Consider the following 23,839-nt stretch of genomic DNA (forward strand, 5'->3'; position numbering starts at 1 on the left):
CTAGAGGTCACAATTATTATCTGATTTAAAAAAAAACGTTCAAATAGGTCACCGTTACACCGTAATGTTGGTGAATTCGAATTTCATGAAAATCGGACCAACACTGCCAGACAAAATGCCCTCCCCCGTATGCAAATAGTGTAAACATCAGATTTATCAAGGTTGTGGACCCTCTATAGGTCACAGTTTTGATTCGATTTTGATGAAACTTGAAATACATGTTTATAACCCACAGATCTTGGTTCCTTTTGATATTTGTGCATATCGGACTATATCTTCCTGGATTATGGACCCTGATTGTAAAAAAAATCACATTATTTTTTTAGCTCGTTCTCTCTTGCAAAATGTGGGTGTATCTTGCATGGGAACCGCTGGATACATATTTTCAGACAATTACAACTTTTTGATTTCAACGAAATCTAGGATCAAATGTCTTTGAATAAAGGGTGTGACAGGAAAACTTTGAAGGGTCAAAAAGACTTAAAGATTATCAGTAATATTTGATTAAGAAATTTTGTTAAACATATGCCCTAGTGTAGTTAGTTCAAATGAGGTAACTGACATGGTATTTATTCTCATTTTAATGATTTAGTGAGGTAGCTCAGATAGTCCCTTTATGCATTTGAAAATTTCCAGATCCATATAGTTGAGTAATGTACTAATAATCCAGGGTATAATAATATTTCAATGAGATGATAGCACAGAATCTCCATCCTTAGGGTGGTCCTCAATTTATCAATTTGTTAATGTCTTAAGATAATTTGGTAAACCATCCTTTGATAACACTATAAACACATACCTGGCTTCATATCTTATAGTGTAGACAGGACATAAATATTAAAAAGAAGGGGGAAAAAGACTGGTTAAAAGAACATACAACACCTGCTGAAACTGATGAGTCAATTACTAAAACAAGAGGTGTATTGTCTGATTGAAATAGTAAAGATATCTGATATATCGCTTCACGATAATATAAATAATCACTTTAAATTTAGAAAGTTGAGAAATATGCCAGCTATTAAAGTGACATTAATCTGACATATCTATCACTGATCTTGCTTCCAAATATACAGGAGTGTGAGAAGCAGGTGATAAATTTGTAAAGATTTTTTTCCTTCTTGAAATTAAAAATTCCCCACTTTGAAATTCTTTATCAATGATGTGTTTATAGTATGATTGATGAATAGTTAGATTATTTTTCATTTATCAATAAAAAAAATTGATAAACTCATGAAGGTTGAAAATTACATGTTTATAAAAAACATTTTGGTAAATAGATTTATTGCATGGTGAAATTTAAAGAGATCAGTGATTGCATCCATGCTTGGTTCTGATCGTGCCTGTTAAAGGAGGAACGTCTTTAATTCAATATCATCCACAGTCTTCGAGATTGCAAACACGACTTATTGGTCAAATTAAATCAACATTGATGTTGTTATCTTACCGTGAAGAGATGGGCTTCTGATATCAATATTTAAGACAAAATGAAAATTCTAAAATTGGCACACAAATCGCGCGCCAGAATGTTTTGAGCACCATTTGTAATGTGCAAATTGATGATTGAGGCTAAACATATCCCACAGGAAAATACTACCAGTGTAGACTGAAATAACCAAACACAAAAGAGTGCCATTCAATTTCGACGAACATAACATATGTAGTACCATGAGTCTTTTGTCAGACATGAAAAGCGGGCCTCCGAGAAACCGGTCGCCACATCCTACATATGACCCGGCCCACATAGGTGTACAAGCTGGGGGGACCCCCCCTCCTCCATTTTGGGTACCAAATGCTGGGAAAATTTGGGCACACAATTGTACTTTGTAAAAGTTGTATTAAAAAAATATTGTGTTCTTGAATGTGTCCAATTTAACAGCAAATTTCTTATTATTATGTAACATACTAAGAACCTAACTACATTTTTTCTGGCACCAACCACCACCACCACCCCCCCAGTCAAAAATTTCCCCGTAAGCCTATGATGACCCATGCATTGTTTTCTTACTACATATCTTAATAGCCTTGTGATCATCTAGTATTTTCAATTGTCTTTTTTGGCTTGCTCTTCACATTGTGTATTTGCTTCTTACTATCGGAGTCAGTAGTCAAGACGTTTGTCTTACCAGGAATAACAATTCAACAGTTCGTTTTTATACGACCACTCTCAAATGCAAACCACCCAGACTGCTGATAGAAATTGCTACATCTTCTCCTTCTAGAATCAAGCAGCTGTCTGACGAATGCTCAAAGATATAATAGTCTTGTAGCTTTGGGTTTTGGACCTTCAATTATCTAATTATTGGTCAAATATGACGTAATTAATTACAACGACTGGTTAATTAAATTAGCCTAATGACATCGAAAACCACCCTTATGTGGATAGTGGAAACTTATACCAGAAGTGATATCTGTTATCAACCTAGAATTAAATGTTTATCAAATTATAACTCTTTTTATATGTCAACTTGTCAATCATTCATTTTAGTGCATGGGATCTGACTTCCCTTCAATACATGTATGTTAAGCCAATAATTATTTAAAGATACAATATAATGCTATTATTAATTTAAAGAGCAAAAATTCTAACAATCTTGCTACATATATACATTCATATTACATTATTATGCGTTGCAACCCATCTGTGTCAATTTCTAGGTGCCAAAGAATAGAGATTTAACTTCTTTAAATCATTGATTTAGAAAATTGAAATGTTAACAGAAAGGTATTAAGATAAGGCAGTGTCCTCAATCCCTAATTCCTCTCTGCATTTTATCATTGTGATCTTAGACATCAGGATATATAACTTTGGAAGAAATGTTATTGACTCTGTAAACTGACATTTAAGATTCTTAATCAATTTACTGTACAGCCATCTCTTTTCTTCTTCACTTTTAATTTAATCAGATATAGGAAAGAAAATTTCTAATTGGTAACCAGAAGAACTTGGCACTATAAGATTGTATCTCTTTTCGAAATTTTTACCAACACAATGTCAAGTTTAATTTAACATAGGGTATCTTCCTGTCAAAATTTCAGCTTGAGTTACCAGGAGTTGTAACAGGAGATTAGGAACAACAATGGCTTTTTAAGATTAATGAAGAATTCATGAGGAAACACAGATTGATTGAATAGAATCATCAAACTCCAATCTTGTTAGTTTACTTGAGATACATTGTGTAATTTATTTTACGATCAATACCATAAAACAATAGAGAGTTCATGATGGTGAATAAAATACTCCACCTTATAGTTTCAACTTGACAGGAAAGCTTCATTAAATGTATTTGATCAAGTCTGTTAATTTTTATCTGAGGATGTCATTTGAAATTTTTCAGAGAATAATTTTACGTATAAGATAAGCACTTGGGTGAGAGACGCAGCTGGGTTAAGTGAAGAAAAACATATGAGGAAAAAACAATTTTTGCCTTCTAGACAGCAAAATAAAGTGCCCGAAATCCCAAGACTTTTTGGTCTGGAGCCAATGTGTGACAGTTTTCAGGCATCGATCATTATTCGTGAATCGAAATGTTTTTAAATTGACTAATGGATACAATAAACCAGAGAAAATAAAATTACTATATGTTTGTCTATAAGTGACCAAAGCATTGTGTTGACAAGACATTAAAACCCCATTCCCCCAATATGGTATGTCCCGAAGTTTACTCCCACAGCTGAAAATATTCGGAAGTAGTACAGGGTGATTTCCCCATATTCAAATGGGAAATTAGTGGTTATAATTAATTTAAGAAAAGTGTTATCCAATATTGTTTTGTTGGTAAAAAAAAATCGGTTACCAATAATATTTTGGTATTTTTCTGACAGAATTTATGGTTGTACTGATAACTGAATATGTTTACTACATGTTTAGGCAGTGTTTAATAACCATCAGATAAATCAGAAATTGCAGAAAAGAAAGAGCAATAAACCAATGCTACAGACTGTTTTTTAATTCAGTCACATGCAAAATCATCAATAAAGTGAAGGCATTAAGTAAAAATTTTATATGTGACAAGTGTTCTGACATGGAAATCCTTTAAGAAAATGCAGCCAAAGGAATTTGAGAAAATTTCATCAGCATAAACCGTTTTTTGTAGTTGTCTATGTGATCAGAATTGGAGAAAATGTTGGATTTTAATGGGAATATGCTTATTTATGAGTTTATGTGTTAATAGTGAGATGAGCTTAAAACATTGAAATTGGCTGTGAATCTTTTTATTTGACAAATAAATCAACTGGAATCTGTATAAAACTATTCATTTCTGTGGTTTTACGATGTGATGATTGCTTTAGGTTTATCCCTCTTATTTCAAGTCGAATGAGCGTGGAGATTGCCATCAATTTCTTTCCAGAAATTTTTTTGTGATTTTGATGAATTCGATATAACTGACACCGGATCACACCATTTGTATTCAAGAGATCACGATATCTGGTTTCCTAGCTTATTTGCTAGTAGAAATGTTGCTCGTTATAATCCCACATGGATTTGTTTGAGAAGAGAATTTAAGTTGACATAAGCAAGAAAATGAATTATTTTTTCAACAACCCTATCTTTTGTATTCCCTTAGCTGATATCCTGGAAACTCTTAAATTTCAAGAGTGATTACTAGCTCTTATTATGGAACCGGAAAGTCTGTTGATTTAACTTTCATGATTTAGGTTGATCAATGTCAAAATTTGTTACAGCCATTCTAGGCATTAAATTTATTATTATATTGCTGCTAATTTGTATTGTTGCCAGTGTCAGTTACAATATGTAGCAAAACCAATCAAATTTTTCAGACCTATTCTCTAGATCAATGATTCTCAACCAGTGTGCCGCTAAATCTTCCTAAGTGTGCCGCGAAATTTTGAACGGCACACCAAGAAAATTTCTCACTAAAGAAGCTAGCTATTTGACTGATGAAATTCGAAACACTGCAATAAAGTAAGCTCATAGCGGTGTTTTTCTTTATTTAGTTTGAGTCATTCTATGTGTCTATGATGACTAGTCTGTGCCTACGGTTGTATGCCGTCTATGACTTGACATGTTTTTATTTTGCAAAATTCAAATATTTTTCACATATATTTAGCCAGGTGTGTCGCTATTTTTTCATGTGTTCCAAGGTGTGTCGTTGGCAAAAAAAGGTTGAGAACCACTGCTCTAGATCACTATTCTTTTTATACGCCCACATGGAAACGTGGTCATATATTGCCGTCACCCCTGTGTGTACGTAAGTCCGTCATCCACAATTTCATGTGAACACTCTATAGACAACATTTATCATCAGATTGTTTTGAAATTGATATGTGTTGTTTACATTAGTGCGATGAAAAAGTCTATTTAATTTCAATAATTTCTGTTAATTTCTTCTGGAGTTATGGCCCTTGATTCATTTTGTTGAACCTTGTGAACACTCTAAAGACAAAAGTTATCATCCGATCTGTATAGAATTTATATGCATCATTTAAATTAGTGAAACGAAGAAGCCTATTGAATTTCAGCAATTTCATTAATTACTTGTATAGCTATGGCCCTTTTTATACGCCCACATTTTCATGTGGACGTATATTGTTGTCACCCCTGCCTGTTAGTAGAAACAGATCTTCTCAGTCAAGACATTTTATACAAACCTCGTGCAACTACCATCAACAGGTTGTAAAACCATCAATAGCTTTGGTTATCACACATAGATTACTAACATTACATTTACGACATACCCTGACATCTCCCTTTCTTTTAGGGTATGTCGTAAATGTAATATTAGTCATGTATGTGTGATAACCGAAGCTATTGTATTGATGGTATTACGACTTGTTGATGGTAGTTGCATGAGGTTTGAATAAAATGTCTTTAGCTGGTGGTCCCTCTAGAGGTCGCAATTATTATCCGATTTAATAATTGAGTCACAATGACTCCATAATGACGGTTGAGTGTGAATTTCGTGAAAATCGGACCAAAACTCGTACCGGGTACGCAAATAGTGTAAAAAATATGGTAGATCAGGGTTGTGGACCCTCTACAGGTCACAATTTTGATCAGATTTTGATGAAACTTGAAATACATGTTTATATCCCAAAGATCTTAGTTTCTTTTGATATTCGTGCATAGCGAATCGTAACTTCCTGAATTATGGCCCTTGATTGGACGAAAAATTGTGTTTTTACTTTTTTGTCCCTCTAGCGGTAACATTTTTTATCTGATTTAAAAAAATTTTTGCATATATAACCGCTACACCCTAATGATGGTTGAGTTTGAAATTCGTGAAATTTATACTGAAACTGCCGGACAAAATGGCCACCCCTGAAACGCATTAAGTGTAAATATATGGTATAGCAAGGTTGTGGACCCTCTAGAGGCCACAATTTTGATCCGATTTTAATGAAACTTTAAATTTATGTTTATATCACAAAGATCTTGGTTACTTTCGATAATCGCACATATCCAAACGTAACTTACTGGCTTATGGCCCCGGATTGTTCGAAAAATTGCATTTAAAGCTCGTGGACCCGCTAGAAGGCACAATTGAAAAAAAACGTTTAAATATATTACCGTTACACATCAATGAAGGTTGACTTAAAGTTTCGTACAAAATCTGATCCAAACTGCCCAACAAAATGACAGCTACTTGTACGCAAATAGTGTAAAAGTATGTAATACCAAGGTTGTGGACACTCTAGAAGTCACAATTTTTTATATACCCACATTTTCATGTGGACGTATATTGTTGTCGCCCCTGTCCATCCGGACGTCCGTCCACAATTTGTTTGTGGACATTCTACAAGTCACAATTTTTATCCGATTTTGACGAAACTTGAAATATAGGTTTATCTCCCTAGAATCCTGGTTCCTTCCGATATTGGCATGTATCGGACCATAACTTCATGGATTATGGCCCCTGATTGTATGAAAAATCACGTTTTTAGCATGTGGGCACTCTAGAGGTCACCATTTTGATCCGATTTTGATGAAACTTGAAATGCATGTTTATAATATAACCCAAAGATCTTGGTTCATTTTGATATTTTGCGCATATCAGATCGTAACTTCCTGAATTATGGCCCCTGATTGTACGCAAAATCATGTTTTTAGCTTGTGATCTCTCTAGAGGTCACAATTTTTATCCAATTTAAAAAGAAACGTTTTAGTATGTCACCGTTGCACCATAATGATGTTTGAGTCCGAATTTCGTGAAAATCGGACCAAAACTGCTGGACAAAGTGGCCGCCCCTTGTACGCAAATAAATTAAAAATATGTTATATCAAGGTTGTGTCCGAAAAATCACGCTTTTAGCTTGTGGTCCCTCTAGAGGTCAAAATTTTTATTTGATTAGTGTAAATATCTGGTATATGAAGATTGTAGACCCTCTAGAGGTCACGATTTTGATCCGATTTTAATGAAACTTGAAATGCATGTTTATAACCCAAAGATCTTGGTTCATGTCGATATACGCGCATATCTGATCGTATCTTCCTGAATTATGGCCCTTGATGTTAGGAAAAATAGCTTTCTGTTTAGCTTGTTCTCTATCCATCTCTTGCAAAATGAGGGTGTATCCTGCCTGGCAGCCGCTGGTTATTCGATTTTGATGAAACTTAAAATACATCTTTATATCCCAAATATCTCAGTCTATACTAAACAGCAAAAAAAAAAACGTCTGTACGATTTCAAAATCAGAGAGGCACTTTAATCAAATCATTCTAGAAAACGACTTACTAAATGGATCAAAGCAATTTTTTGTGAACAGTATGTTGACACATTCGTGATTAATTCATCACAATTCCAAGACATTACGAGACGGTTTACGGTCTGTACACAGTCTATACATCAATAACAGCAGCACAGCGTCTGTAGATGGAGTGGACCAGACGATTGATGAACGCCATTGTCACCTGGAACCACTCTCAGAAAAGCCTGGCGCAATCCATCGGCTGTGTTTGGTCTCGGTACGACGTTATTAAGTCTCCTCTGAATTTCATTCCAAAGATGTTCAATTGGGTTTAAGTCCAAACTAAGGGCTTGCCAGTGCATAATGTTGACACCGTTCTGCTGTAGAAAGTCCTGAGTGACTCTGTCGGTGTGGGCACGGATGTTGTCCTGCTAGAAAAGGTTTCGATGATGTGCGAAATGTGGTGTGACGTGGGGTCTGAGAGCTTGATCAATATAACGTACTGCTCTGATGCCGCCTCCTCTCCCTGGACCAAGACTTTGGAACACCAGAGGACCCACTCTCTGGTTCAGGCGATTCCATCCTAAACCATTATGCTTGGATCTCACCATGAGTCTCGTTCCATGACACATCGGTCAGAATAACGCTGACCACGTCAACGCCATATTCTGGTCCTGCCATCTGCAGTTGATACGCAATACCGACTCTCATCTGTCAACAGAATAGTTCTCCATTGCCTTCGTCGCCATTTCTGGTGTTGTTGGCGAGGAGTGAGGATCAGTCCACGGTATGGTCTGCGACAATGGATTGGTCAGAATAACGCTGACCACGTAAACGCCATATTCTGGTCCTGCCATCTGCAGTTGATACTAAGGGTGTGACGACTAAGCAAAACTTGAACCGGTTAGTCAGCAGCTAAAAAACCGAACCGATTCGGTTTAGTCGGTAATGAAAACTAACTGAAAAATATTAGTCTTCCATAGTCTACAATACACGCTAATATACTGGCCTTTATATACAGAGCTTAAAACTGTAATGGCGACATACGTACAGTTCTATGTTTTATGTGTCCAGTACATTAAAAAATTTGGTTTTGTTTGTACTATGTAGTTTGTTCAAATCTCCTGTTTAACCTTTTTAATAAAAGTAATAAATACAACATATAAAAAACTTCAAACAATGACGTATTGATCAATAATATTAGTGATAAACAGAAAGCGTATCTGGGCATCAGCTCAGTGCGCATGCCTATTGACCTAACCTGGAGGATTGCTTGTTTCTGATTGGGCACTTCAACCATTGACCTTAGCGACGGACCAATCAAATAACGTATTCTTAAAATAACTTCATTAGGTATGCAAAAACACACTCGCTTGTAATCGCGAGAATATCCACGACCGATTACAGAATATAGTATATACTGTCTCGTTATTATTATTGTCGACCATTTATCAATGATGTAGCTTATTGCTTATTCGCCCCCATAATTGTCGATCGTTAATACATGTATCTTTTTTAAAAAAAACATGTTATAATATTCGGGCGACTGGTTTATATCATGCTGTATTTTTTAGACGACTATCGATTTCCCGAAACTTGAACCCTTAGTTGATACGCAATACCGACTCTCATCTGTGAACAGAACAGTTCTCCATTGCTATCGTCGCTAGTTCTGGTGTTGTTGGCGAGGAGTGAAGATCAGTCCACGGTATGGTCTTCGACAATGGATGTTCTCTCTGGTGAGACGTCGGCGCGCTGTATCGGTACTGATGGGTCTTCCCGTGTGTTCCACTGTCCCACTTGATGTCTCAGATGCCTGTGTAAAGGGATTCTGCACGTGCTGTCGCACATGGTGGTCTTGTTGCCTTGCGGTATCCGTTGGTCTACCAGTTCGGGGGCAATTATCCGTGGTGTTGGAGGCCCCAAAGCGTTGCTGAAGCCTGTAGAAGGTCCGAACACTGACCTGGAAGTGATTGGCAACAGCCTTGGCAGTGTGACAAGTGTTGAGTCTTCCAAGCGCTTGGTTCCTCTGAGCTGTCGTGAGTCATGGCATGCTGCTGACATTGTAGGGTGAATGATTCAACCAGGTATGGGGATGCATTTTATAGGGCTGGTCCAGGTGAACAGCACATGCAGCATGAAGTTGCGTTTTTGAGAACATTTCCTTGGTTCAATTCTGTGTTTGGGAAGGAGCCTTATTGCTCAGGTAAAGTTGGAGATGTGGTCACAAATGTACAATAAAAACATTTGGCAAGTTTTATGCAATGCGTCTATTCAGAGTAACATACCAATCTGACGTTTCTTTTGTTGCTTAGTATATTTCGATTTTCGAGCATTTCAGACCATAACTTCTTGGATTATGGCCCCTTATGAATGCTCGAATGATGAAAGTTATCCGCTGATCTGTATGAAATTTTTATCCATCATTTAATATAGTAAAATAAAGAATCATATTGAATTTCACCATTTTACGTTAATTTCTTCTGGAGTTATGGCCCTTGTTTCACTTTGTTGCACCTTGTGAATGCTCAAATGACAAAAGTTGTCACTTGATCTGTATGAAATTTGTACAGATCATTTAAATTAGTGACATGAAGACTCCTATTGAATTTCGGCAATTTCCAATAATAATTACGTCTAAAGTTATCACGCTTATTTAACTTTGTTGAATCTTGTGAACATTCGTATGACGAAAATTATCTGCTGATCTGTACGAAATTTATATGCATCATTTAAATTAGTGAAACGAAGAATCATATTGAATTTCAGCTATATCATTAATTACTTGTAGAGTTATGGCCCATGTTTTACCTTGAGTCTCGTTCCATGACACATTGGTCAGAATATTGCTGGCCACGTCGACGCTATATTCTGGCCCTGTCATCTGCAGTTGATACGCAATACCGACTGTCATCTGTGAACAGAACAGTTCTCCATTGCCTGTATCGCCAGTTCTGGTGTTGTTGGGCAAACCGTAGACGTTTGGCGAGGGGTGAGGATCGGTCCACGGTAAGGTCTACGGCAATGGATGTTCTCTGTCTTCCGTGTGTTCCCACTGTCTGGCGTGCTGTCTCAGATGCCTATGTGAAGGGATTCTGCACGTCCTGTCGCACAACATGGCGGTCTTGTCGCCTTGTGGTAACCCTTGGTCTACCAGTTCGGGGGCGATCATCCGTGGTGTTGGTGGCCCGAAAGCGTTGCTGAAGCCTGTAGATGGTCCGAACACTGACCTGGAAGTGATTGGCAACAGCCTTGGCAGTGTGACAAGTGTTGAGTCTTCCAAGCGCTTGGTTCCTCTGAGCTGTCGTGAGTCATGGCATGCTGCTGACATTGTAGGGTGAATGATTCAACCAGGTATGGGGATGCATTTTATAGGGCTGGTCCAGGTGAACAGCACATGCAGCATGAAGTCAGAAGTCAGGTTGCGTTTTTGAGAACATTTCCTTGGTTCAATTCTGTGTTTGGGAAGGAGCCTTATTGCTCAGGTAAAGTTGGAGATGTGGTCACAAATGTACAATAAAAACATTTGGCAAGTTTTATGCAATGCGTCTATTCAGAGTAACATACCAATCTGACGTTTCTTTTGTTGCTTAGTATATTTCGATTTTCGAGCATTTAAGACCATAACTTCTTGGATTATGGCCCCTTATGAATGCTCGAATGATGAAAGTTATCCGCTGATCTGTATGAAATTTTTATCCATCATTTAATATAGTAAAATAAAGAATCATATTGAATTTCACCATTTTACGTTAATTTCTTCTGGAGTTATGGCCCTTGTTTCACTTTGTTGCACCTTGTGAATGCTCAAATGACAAAAGTTGTCACTTGATCTGTATGAAATTTGTACAGATCATTTAAATTAGTGACATGAAGACTCCTATTGAATTTCGGCAATTTCCAATAATAATTACGTCTAAAGTTATCACGCTTATTTAACTTTGTTGAATCTTGTGAACATTCGTATGACGAAAATTATCTGCTGATCTGTACGAAATTTATATGCATCATTTAAATTAGTGAAACGAAGAATCATATTGAATTTCAGCTATATCATTAATTACTTGTAGAGTTATGGCCCATGTTTTACCTTGTTGAACCATGTGAATGCTGCAATGATGCATCATTTAAATTAGTGAAACGAAAAATCCTATTGAATTTCAGCAATTTGATTAGTTACCTGTACAGTTATGGCCCTTGTTTTACCTTGTTGAACCATGTGAATGCAGGAATGATGAAAGTTATCATCCGATCTGTATGAAATTTATATGCATTATTTAAATTAGTGAAACAAAGAAGCCTATTGAATTCCAGCAATTTCTGTCAATTACTTCTAAATTTATGACCCTTGTTTTACTTTGTTAAACTTGTGAACATTCAAATGACAAAAGTTATAATCCGATCTGTATGAAATTTATATGCCTTATTTGAATTAGTAAAACAAAAAAGCCTGTCCAATTTTAACAATTTCTGTAAATTACTTCCAGACTTAAGAGCCTTGTTTCAGTTTGTAGAACCTTGTGAACCCTCAAACGACGAAAATTATAATTTGATCTGTATGAAATTGCCTTGTAAATGCCCCCAATTACCTTGCACGATTTAACTGTTGTGGGCGTATATTTCGTTGCCTGGCAACCTATCTTTGTATTTGTTTGTCGTCTACAGGCCACATTTCTTAATGGATCCACTAAAAACTTTCCATACTTATTCCTTATACCCTAAGGATCATCACTATCTACGTAAGAATAAATGTGCGACAACCCTTGTCGACCGCTCGGATGATTTAGCTGCTGTGGGTGTATGTTTCGTTGCCTGGCAACCTATCTTTGAAGTTGCCTTCTGTATTTTCAAACAAATTATTCTTTTAATCTACAAATTAAATTCTGAACTGAATATCCATATATTAAAATCATCTCATCAAACAAAGAAACCATTTACTCTTAAGGTTAACATAAAAACAACTTGTAAAGACAAAAGAAATTTATGATCAAATTAACAGAAACTTGGTTCTTTGAAGCTGATTGATTAAAGCAAGAGTTCAAGAGAAAAAAAATCTTAGGTTAGGAAAATACATTTCTTTATTTTTACATCAAGTTTCTATATCAAAGGCACAAAAGACACTATCTGCGTGCTGTAAGATTATAATAAGTTAGTACTCCAAAAGTAATAAATTTAAAATGTAAAACTTTCCTGTGGTTTAAATAAAAAGATTCTGCATTTACTGGTAATTAATAGTATCCTCTTGTTCAATACAGTTGACACCTGAGTACTTTGACTTTTTTTCCTTCATTTCCTTTCTGGAAGTTACCGGTATATATCCGGTATGGTTATTCAGATTGTACTGCCCTTTTTTGTAAAAACTTTGGGAGCCTTGGTGGATCAGTTAGTATTTCATTGGCAGACTAACTTTGAGGTCTTGTGTTCGATACAGTTGTTGGTTGAGAAAGAACATCAGAATTTTCCAGCAAGGTTCCACCTTATCTGTAGGGCAGGAAGGAGGACCTGGCAAGTATAGTTATTTGGATGGTCTGAAAAACCGAGGTCCAGTGCACACATTGGTGTGCACATAAAAGAACTCTTGGCAATTTTATTTCAATATGAGAGTAGGCCGTAGCACCGCTGTCCTGGCAAAATTTCCCTCATAGCACACTGTATGGAGTATGTCCGTCTTCGTTAGCCCAGTCGGAGCAGAACAGTAGAAACCCTATTTCATAAATCTATTGTAAAAATTTGATGTGGTTAAACCATACTACTGTGTCTTGTTCCAAAGTAAACCGGGGGGTTGGATGGCCAAATGGTGAGCCTGTGCACTCTGTATCATACGGTCTATCATTGAGTCAACTGGCGTGGTTTCGATTCCCCAGTTGTACGTCACAAGGAGTAGGGTCGCCTGTCCAATCTCATGGGTTTTCTCCGGGTCCTCTGGTTTTCTCCCACTGCTAAAAACCCTTACATGCAAGCGAATTATTGAAATAAAATTGAACCATATGTTAGTCCCGAAATTACCTGGTTTGTGTCGAGTGGACATCATAAAACCCCATTTCTCTCTCTCTCTCTCTCCAAAGTAAACCAATGTCTCTAGCTAATCAGATTAATACTGTTAGAAAAAAAGGCATTCAAAATTTGGAAAGAAATCTTTAATGATAGATTAGTTGAGTAACAGAACATCTTGTTCGTTATTTCTCTACTATTTTTCCACTTTTATTATGTTAGAATAAATATACAGACAGTTATTACCTTACCACAGCATATAAGATGAATGAACTGGGAAAATGAAAGAAAATTATCCATCTTCTCAGTTGGCTATAAAGACAGAAACGTAATTTTCAGAAACTAATTTCATCATGGTTATTACCGTTATACTTCTGTCTTCTCACATCATTAAAAGAATGTGTGTACTGAAGCTAGACTGTCTTTAATGACTGGGTATTTTAATATTTTATAATATTAAATTGAAATATGTTCGTTATAATCAATAAATATATCGCGTTCTTTTCTTAATTTTACTGTGCGACCAAATTCCCAGTTGTTTTTGTTGTGTACTTTTGCCACCCCTGCCAGTTCACCTGTCTGTTTTTGTTCATACTCTCTGGTTACCACATGTTTTCAAGATTGTGTAGCTTCTGCTTGGTTGTACAGGTAAACTAAACACTGTTAAGATTTTATTAAAATTTCAAAAGGATGTCTAATTCTTTGACAAGAGAGAAGCTTGGATAGTTGGTTTCTTTGGAAATGGTTCTGATTTGGATCAGACTAGTCACGTAAAAGATTGTGTTATGTGGAATGATAAAATATTATGGATTTTAACATGAATGACCAAATATTCAGATCAGAGATGTTTATGTTAGATCCCATGGAACATTTGTGATTATCAGAGAATGTCAATGTTTCTAGTTAATAAAACAATTATAAGAGATAATCTCCTGTGATGATGTGCATGTACAAAGGTTATTTTGAGTATATGAAATAAAAGATATTTCTTTTCATATGGCATTTTTGATTTGCTTATGAAAATTTTGATGGCTGAGAATACATGTATAACATTTAAAAAAAATTGTTCTACTGTATTTCTAATTTCAAGGACGTATACAGGGTTGTGTTGATGTCTACAAAGAACTGTTAAATTTTCATGTGTAAATTACATCATTGGTTTGGCACACATTGTTTACAATGGATTTTTTATCGTTTCTTAATGCAAGCAATGATTAAGTGGCTGAGAAGAATTATTCCACCATTTGTTAGTGGTTTTCAAGAAATAATGTAAACCTCAGCCCAGAGAACACACTCTATTATTTACCTTTTTCAATAAGATAGAGCTTCATCAGATGCAAAAAATAAATGGGTTATTGCATGTATGCATGTACTGGCTATTGAATAAATAACAACATCTCATGTAAGCTAGTCTACTCATTGGATTGGTGTTAAAATGAGTCATTACTTATGTTTTTATTAAGTTATACTTGTCCTTGAAATTCTGCTCAAATTTTCTCTTGAGATCAAATTATTCAGAAAAAAATATATAGTGATAAATCCAATTTGTCAAAGTGTATTATCAGTACTATTTAAATTTTTAACATAACAAAATTTGTAACATTACAAAGTCCCTTTTTTAAAACAGTTAACACACTAATGTTTCAAATTGTTATATTAATTATGACAATTTTTAGGTGTGTGTTTAGAAGCTATTGGTGAAGCCAAAGTAGAATGGATGACATCTAGTGATATACAAGCTTCAGATGAAGAAGTTTTTAATTACACAACCGTTCTTCCAATCAAAGGTAAAAACAGAATTAGCTACTGTATTCATTCAACAAAATGTTCTTTGCCAAGATATTTTGGTTTTACATATTCTATGCAAGGAAGTGATGGGATTTCAAAATTTTTCTTGTCGGACATTTTACTGAAATTAAAGGGGCATAACTCTTATCATTATTTAACCAGACGGATTCATACCACAATTAAAAATCATGTGTCAACAAAACATTCAAAAAGTTACGTAATAAAAATCGGTGAACCTCGCTATTTTTATATGCCTACATAGAAATGTGGACGTATATTACTGTCAGTCCGTCCATTGTCCACAATTTCTTGTGGACGCTCTTAACGCCAAAAGTTATTATCCAGATGTTTTAAAATTAATATATGTTGTTTGCATTAGTGAGATGAAGAAGCCTATTTAATTTCAATGATTTCCGTTTATTACGTCTAGAGTTATGGCCCTTAATGCCGAAAGTTAACATCTGATCTTTGTGAAATTTATATGCAATATTTAAACTAGGAAAACAAAGAAGCCTATTCAATTACAGCAATTTCTGTTTATTACTTCTAGAGTTATGGACCTTGTTTCACTTTGTTTAACCTTGTGAACACCCTAATGCTAAAAGTAATCATCCTATCTTTCTGAAATTTATATTCATTATTTAAATTAGTGAAACGAAGAAGCCTATTGAATTTCAGCAATTTCTGGTTATTACATCTAGAGTTATGGCCCTCGTTTCACTTTATTGAACCTTGTCAACGCTCTAACGCCAAAAGTTATGACCCAATCTTTGTGAAACTTATATGCATGATTTAAATTAGTGAAACGAAGAAGCCTATTGAATTTCAGCAATTTCTGGTTATTACGTCTAGAGTTATGGCCCTCGTTTCACGTTATTGAACCTTGTCAACGCTCTAACGCCAAAAGTTATCACCCAATCTTTGTGAAATTTATATGTATGATTTAAATTATTTAATTTCAATAATTTCTGTTCATTACGTCTAGAGTTATGGCCCATGTTTCACTTTATTGAACCTTGTGAATGCTCTAACGCCAAACGTTATCTTTCTGAAATTTATATGCATTATTTAAATTAGTGAAACGAAGAAGCCTATTGAATTTCAGCAATTTCTGTTTATAACGTCTAGAGTTATGGCCCTTGTTTCACTTTCTTGAACCATGTGAACGCTCTAACATCAATAGTTATCTGCCGATCTGTATGAAATTTCCATGCGCCATTTAAATTAGTAAAGAAAAGAATCCTATTGAATTTCAGCAATTTCCGTTTATTACTTCTAGAGTTATGGCCCTTGTTTCACTTCAAATTTGTTCGACCTTGTTAATGATCGATTGATGAAAGTTATCATTCGATATGTATGAAATTTATATGCATCATTTAAATTTGTGAAACAGAGATCTATTGAATTTCAGCAATTTCCGTCAATAATTTCTAGTGTTATGGCGGTTGTGAACCTTGTGAACGTTTGAATGAAATAAGTGATCATCTGATCAGTATGAAATTTATATGCATTATTTAAATTAGTAAAACGAAAAAGCCTGTCAAATTTCAACAATTTCTGAAGATTACTTCCAGAGTTGAGTCCCATGTTTCAGTTTGTAGAACCTTGTGAACCCTCAAACGGCAAAAATTATAATCTGATCTGTATGGAACTGCCTTGTAAATTTCCCCAATTACCTATAAAGGAATAAATATGCGACAACCCTTGTTGACCACTCAGACGATTTAGCTGCTGTGGGCGTATGTTTCGTTGCCTGGCAAACTATCTTTCATATTTAATTATGTCAGTAACATTCCTACAAAATAACTAATTTTCGTAATACATTGAATGAAAGCTTGCCGATCCTGCTTCAACATCAAATTCACAATAGTAGGCCTAATATTCCTGCAAAATTACTCGTCTTTGTTTATATGCAGCAAATGAATGCAACACTTCCTGAATAGGAATCGTTTTCTTCTTTATAAAATGTCAACAAAATATTCAAATAGGAACACCTCACTATTTTTCATATTTTATTCCTGTGTGGTATTCAAATTTATGCCAGTAATATTCCTATAAAATTATGTGTTTTTGTAATACAATAAAATGAAAGCTTGCCGATCTGTACCTACTTGTATTAACAATTGGGTGTTTTTTAATGCACTTGATAATTATATTCAATCTAATTTAATTAAACCAATGACGTAGATAGATGATGCTTGGTGAATTAAACATCTGCAATGATCATTCTTTCTTCTTATTACACTTAATAATTCATTTAGTAGTAAAGTCAACTTTTCTCAGGTTGTTTTAATATTTAGAGATTTGAGTCCTACAGTTGTTAATTTATTAACTCCTTCAATTTATGTCATTACTTCATGACATGAGATACTTGGACGTATATTGCTGTCGCCCCTGTCTGTCCGTCCGTCCTCAATTGTTTGTGGACACTCTACAGGTCACAATTCTTATCTGATTTTTAAGAAAACTTGAAATATAGGTTTCTCTCCAAAAGATCTCGGTTGCTTTCGATATTGACATGTATCGGACCGAAACTTCATGGATTGTTGCTCCTGATTGTACGAAAAATCACCTTTTTAGCTTGTGCACCCTAATGAGGTCACAATTTTTATCTGATTTTGTCAAAACTTAAAATGTGAGTTTATAACCCAAAGATCTCAGTTTCTTGCGATATTCACGCATATCGGATCGTAACTTCCTGAATTATGGCCCCTGATTGTACGAAAAATCGCGTTTTTAGCTTGTGGACCCTATAGAGGTCATAATTTTTATCCAATTTAAAAAAACGTTTTAGTATATCACCGTTACACCCTAAGGATGGTTGAGTTTGAATTTCGTGAAAATCGGCCCAAAACTGACAGACAAATGGCCATCCCTTGTTGTCAAATAGTGTAAAAATATGGTATATCAAGGTTGTGGACCCTCTAGAGGTCACAATTTTCTTCTGATTTTGATGAAACTTAAAATGTAAGTTTATAACCCAAAGATCTGGGTTCCTTTCAATATTCGCAAATATCAGACTGTAACTTCCAGAATTATGGCCCCTGATTGTACGAAAAATAACGTTTTTAGCTTGTGGACCCTATAGCGGTCATAATTTTTATGCGATTTAAAAAACCGTTTGAATATATCACAGTTACACCCTAAGGATGGTTGAGTTTGAATCGGACCAAAACTGACAGACTAAATGGCCGCCCCTCGTACTAAATAGCGTAATGAAACTTGAAATGTAAGTTTATAACCCAAAGATCTTGGTTCCTTTCAATATTCGCGCATATCGGACCATAACTTTCTAATTATGGCTCCTGATTGTTCGAAAAATTGCATTTTTAGCTTGCAGATTCTCTAAAGGTCAAAATTTTTTTCGATTTTAAAAACCGTTTAAATATTTCACCATTCCACCATAATGAAGGTTGAAATCGAATTTCGGGAAAATCGAAATGAAACTGCCTGACAAAATGGCCGCTCTTTGTACCCAAATTGTGTAAAAGTATGCAATACGAAGGTTGTGGACCCTCTAGAGGTCACAATTTTTATCCGATTCTGATGAAACTTAAAACATATCTTTATATCCCAAAGATCTCAGTCCCTTTTGATATTTGCGCATTTCAGACCATAACTTTCTGGATTATTGCCCCAGATTGTACAAAAAATCGTTTTTGTTTTTAGCTTGTTCTCTATCCATCTCTTGCAAAATGAGGGTGTATCCTGCCAGGCAGCCGCTGGTTAGTTTGTATAAAATCTAAAAGTACAACAAAAGGTGCTTAATTTAGAGTATTATGACTTTTTAAATTTAGACACAGCATTTTTAAGGAAACAAAGTATACTGAGCGCCATGGAAAACGCATCACTTTTTTTTCCCAAATATTTTATTACTAGGTGGTTTTGTATGTATAATATTATGCAATACTATGAACTATTGTTTCACACAATGCTCCCAAACGCAATAAATATCAGCCAGTGGGCACAAAAAAAAAATGGACGAGATGCACATGAAAAACCCAATATTCACGTGCGGCATTGTGTGTGAGCCCTTTAAAAGCATGTTTTCAACTTAATCTGCAGTACATGAAGTGTGAAACGTCAATCTGTCGTAATTTGTTGTTGTTGGACGTGTGAAGGAATCGAGCTAGAGATGCCGAGACTTACTGAAAATCAAAGGAATGAAGCCATGGGAGTGTCCAGGGCTGGCATGTCTACACGTGCTATTGTGAGACACTTCAATTGTCATCAGTCCACTATTGTAAGGTTGGTGGAACATGTTCGAGTTACTGGATCAACACGTGACCGTCAACGTCCTGGTCCACAACGCGTTACAACCCAGACTCAAGACTGCTACATCCGGGTCACTCATCTGCGTGACAGATTCCGCCCAGCGACTCGAACAGGTGCAGCAGTCGTCAGAAAACAAGGACCAGTAAGTGCCAACACCGTAAGACGTTGTCTAAGAGAAGTAGGACTCCGTGCACGACGACCTTATGTTGGAGCTATCCTCAGGGATCATCACCGTCCCGGCGTTTGATATGGGCTCAAGGACACCAGACATGGAGAAGAGTAGACTGGCAAAGTGTGCTATTCAGTGATGAGAGTCGCTTTCATCTTTATCACACTGATGGCCGTCAACGTGTGTGGAGACGTATTGGGGAACGTCTTGCAGACTGCTGCGTCTTCAAAACGAATCAATGGGGTGGGGGAAGTGTAATGGTGTGGGGAGGCTTCACATTTCATCACCGAACCGCCCTACACATTTGCAGGGGTCGCGTTAATGCTGTAGCCTACCGTGATGATGGCCAGTGGAGGACACACGCGCTACTGACATCTGTGTGGTACTTTTGGTTTTGACCCATCTGACTTTGTACCCTTGATTACAGATTAAACATCCATAAGTGTACAAATGTGTTGTTACTGATGTGTTCCCATTTGAATATTGTTCACAATAAGAAGCAAAGTAAATAAGATATGTTTACAGGATCATTTTGTTATACGAAAAACTAAGTGATGCGTTTTCCATGGCGCTCAGTATATATCAATGACACAACTATAATTGTTTAGGTTTTGTTATCTGAAATGAAAAAATAAAATTATGAATATCACTAGCAAGATAGTTTTCAATTATTTCAGTCTACAATTGCAGTAAGCTAGATTAAAAGCAAATCACAGACTCTCTTAAGATAATTTTACAATCTAAGTAAATCTTATATGTGTTTCTAGTTCCAATTTCGCATTAATTACTATTCAAATCATTAAAGATTCCTTTATATGTGGAAAGTATAAAGCATGGGAGAGATTTCAAATTACCCTTTAATTAATCAAATTTTAAAAAGTCAATGTCTTGATTTACGAGTAATTACAAAATTATTAAGTACTTGATGAAGTTGGATATATTCATTGTCTAATGTTTTTTGCCATGTAAAATTTTAAAATCCTATATTAGTATTAGTAATTATAATATTAATAACTTATAAGAAAATAGTAAGGTTTAAAGAAACACTAGATATTCTTCCCATTTGAATGCATTAGCCATGTGAAATTTTAAAATGACAGCACTTTAAAAGAAAATGTAGGGTTTAAAGAAAAACTAGATAAACATCTCATTTAACATGTACCAGACATTTTTATGCATAAAATCCCTACAAAACAATACTCTGGGGTGAGAGAATTGATAGAATATATGGGGGAAAAATATATTGTGTGGTCAAACTGCAGAAATTGTCAAAATTAATCTTTCCCATAACAATGAAAGGCATTTGGCAGTAATGGCTGGCAAGTAGTGGGGTATCAGACAGCTATTTTTTTTATGAATGACTGCCTTGATGAAGACAGATATAAAGTTTGTAGACCTTTGAAACAAGAGTGATTTACCATAGAATCTGTTTACAGTTCTATAATAAAGTAATTCCTGTTTCTCTTTAGCTGCCAATTCCCTGTTGAGTCATTCCACTTCTCCCTAAGACGTGCCATAATTGCAAACTACTTGGACTCAAAGTCTATCTTTCTGAAAGCTCCCTGGGGAATTAGGGTGATTTAAAAAAAAAAAGAGTTCCTTTTTATAGCTGAGCATAATATCAAGTCTTGTTTCAGGTGTAAGATATTCCTTTGTGGTTGTTTCTCATTTCATTTCAGCTTATAATTTCATGGATTAGGGATTCTTATCATCTGGGTGATAAAAACTGTTTTTTGGGTAAAGGTTATTGTACAACAATAAAGATTAATACCTCTTGCGAAAACTTTGGGTAAATTGAGGAAAAACATGGCTGTTGATCTTCCAACTGACAAAATATTTTCATTCAAAATGTCAGTATTTGTAATGAACTTTACAGAATTGTGTTTATTACGTGAACTGGGTTTAGCTATCAGTACAGGGTTTCAGTCTTGATATTTCATTTTTCATTTCTTTGGGTATTTTGTTTTTTTAGGTGAAAAAAAGATAGAAGATGAAGGATTATTACATCCAGGCTCACATTATTTTCCATTTGAATTTTCTCTTCCATCCAAGTTACCGTCTTCATTTAAAGGAAAACATGGACGATTACGTTATTTTGTGCGTATGACAATCTATTCACCCGGTGGACCTCATCATGAAAGAACAAGTAAATTTGCTGTGATAGGATCTCTAGATCTCAATGCAGAGCCTGATGCTGCTGTAAGTACAAAACAATGAGAAGTTGTAAAATGGATTTGGGGAAAACTTGTTAACTAAAACTCCAGTTGTATTAAATAATTATATCTGAAAAAATATATTCTTAAACATTAATTTGTCTCAATTCCTTTAAACAACAAATTAAAACTCTGAAAACTATTTAAAAAAACAGAAATATTTGCTAAGGCTGTCCTTGGAACAGAGTGGTAATACTAGTAAACTATGCAAGAAAAAAACATGAAGTTCGAAGTTAAAAGACATTTACTCAGTAACATGATACATATACCATATGGTTCAACATGTACCATAGTTTATGTATAACCATTGATTATGTTAGATAAGATAGTCATTAAATTCTTGCAAAGATTTTATACTACACAAAATATAGCAATGTAGCAAAATTCTTTGTATTCTTTGTATAAGATTTTTGAAACACTATATCAAATTTTGAACTAATCTTAAAAATATGACCAGGTAAACATTACAGATTAACGTGAAGCCTAATCAAAGTCAACTCTGTAATTATATTATAGAGACATTGTTTCATAAATTACTATCTATTGTCCAGTTAATCCAGTAGACATGAATGTATTTAAGATTATAAAGTTAGGGTTACTAAGAAATAAAGCTAAAGCTATAAAAATCCTGAAAATTGTATATTGCAAAAAAAAGGCGAGTTGACCACAGGCAGGCAGCAGGACAGACTGAAGGGCAGGTCTCTTATAAGTTATTTCTTAGATGCTGTTCCTTATTAAGTTACCTAGCCTGTGGGTCATTATTGTATATATATTGTTATTTAAGTATTGTTACAGAATATAAGATTATACCAAGAAGAAATGAGTTGTGGAATTATTGTTTGTTCAATCTTACATCTTACACCCCCAACTAAATTGAACATACAACCCATCGTCGAAGGTTGGACTATAAACAGGTCCATAAATCCCGGATGATAAAATTAAAAAAAAAAATCAGACTTTACCTCTGGAACATGTTAAGATGGACTTTCCAATAGCAAAGTAATATCCAGTATTCTGGATATACATTATTGACACTCAATGCAACTGGGTCTCTCCCTCAATCAGTCATTGAGATATGGATAGTATTAGTTGTTTCAGAAAGTGTAAACATATTCAACTTCATGCATGACACCCACAAATCTTTTGAACTGTGCAAGAGTTTAAAAAGTAATGGTATTAAAAGATTAAAATACCAGACCAAATGCCTGTATCTCTGGTCCAATGAAAGAAAAATCTTGATGAAATTTGTCCACTTCATTTGTCACATATTCTATTATTTAGATCAAAATTATTGTGCATAACCTTTCTTCTTGATTAGGAAAGAAATAAGGTGTGTGGTGAATGCAATCAGGATAAGATTATTAGGAATTGTCAGGTACTGCATGGAGATATGCAAGGTATCATGTAAACAGAGGTGTAAAGGGGAAGATATGCTTTATTTGTTGATGATCAAGTTCACTACATTAATGATGTAAGGTATATCTGTGCCACCAAAACATACAAAATCTAAATTTACCTCTTCAAATAACTTCTGTTTCATTTTATGAGAAGTAACAGTACAATTTATATGGTATGCACTGTTGATTCCATAAAAGTTTAGAGATATTTATTATTCATACTTGCGAACCTTTTATATGAAAACAGATGTTAAGAGGTACTAAAACATTGCCTTTGAAACATTTATCAATAGTAGCAATTTCTTTATATTATTTCATAAAACATTTTGGTAGAAAAATCAAAATTGCAATTACGTAGA

At 35.1% G+C, this 23,839-nt stretch overlaps 1 protein-coding gene across 7 annotated transcripts in view; it reads left to right on the forward strand.

Moving 5' to 3' along the window:
• Positions 1 to 23,839, forward strand: part of LOC126810930 (arrestin domain-containing protein 2) — a 106,353-nt gene that overhangs the window by 62,695 nt on the left and 19,819 nt on the right. For all 7 annotated transcript variants that reach the window (XM_050536328.2, XM_050536331.1, XM_050536330.2 and 4 more), the window contains exons 3-4: positions 15,315 to 15,425; positions 21,843 to 22,069. In XM_050536328.2, the coding sequence (XP_050392285.1) occupies positions 15,315 to 15,425; positions 21,843 to 22,069 (338 nt within the window). The remainder of the gene's footprint in view (positions 1 to 15,314; positions 15,426 to 21,842; positions 22,070 to 23,839) is intronic.

Source organism: Patella vulgata, chromosome 2, assembly GCF_932274485.2.
Source record: "Patella vulgata chromosome 2, xgPatVulg1.2, whole genome shotgun sequence".
Taxonomy (NCBI): Eukaryota; Metazoa; Mollusca; class Gastropoda; family Patellidae; genus Patella; species Patella vulgata.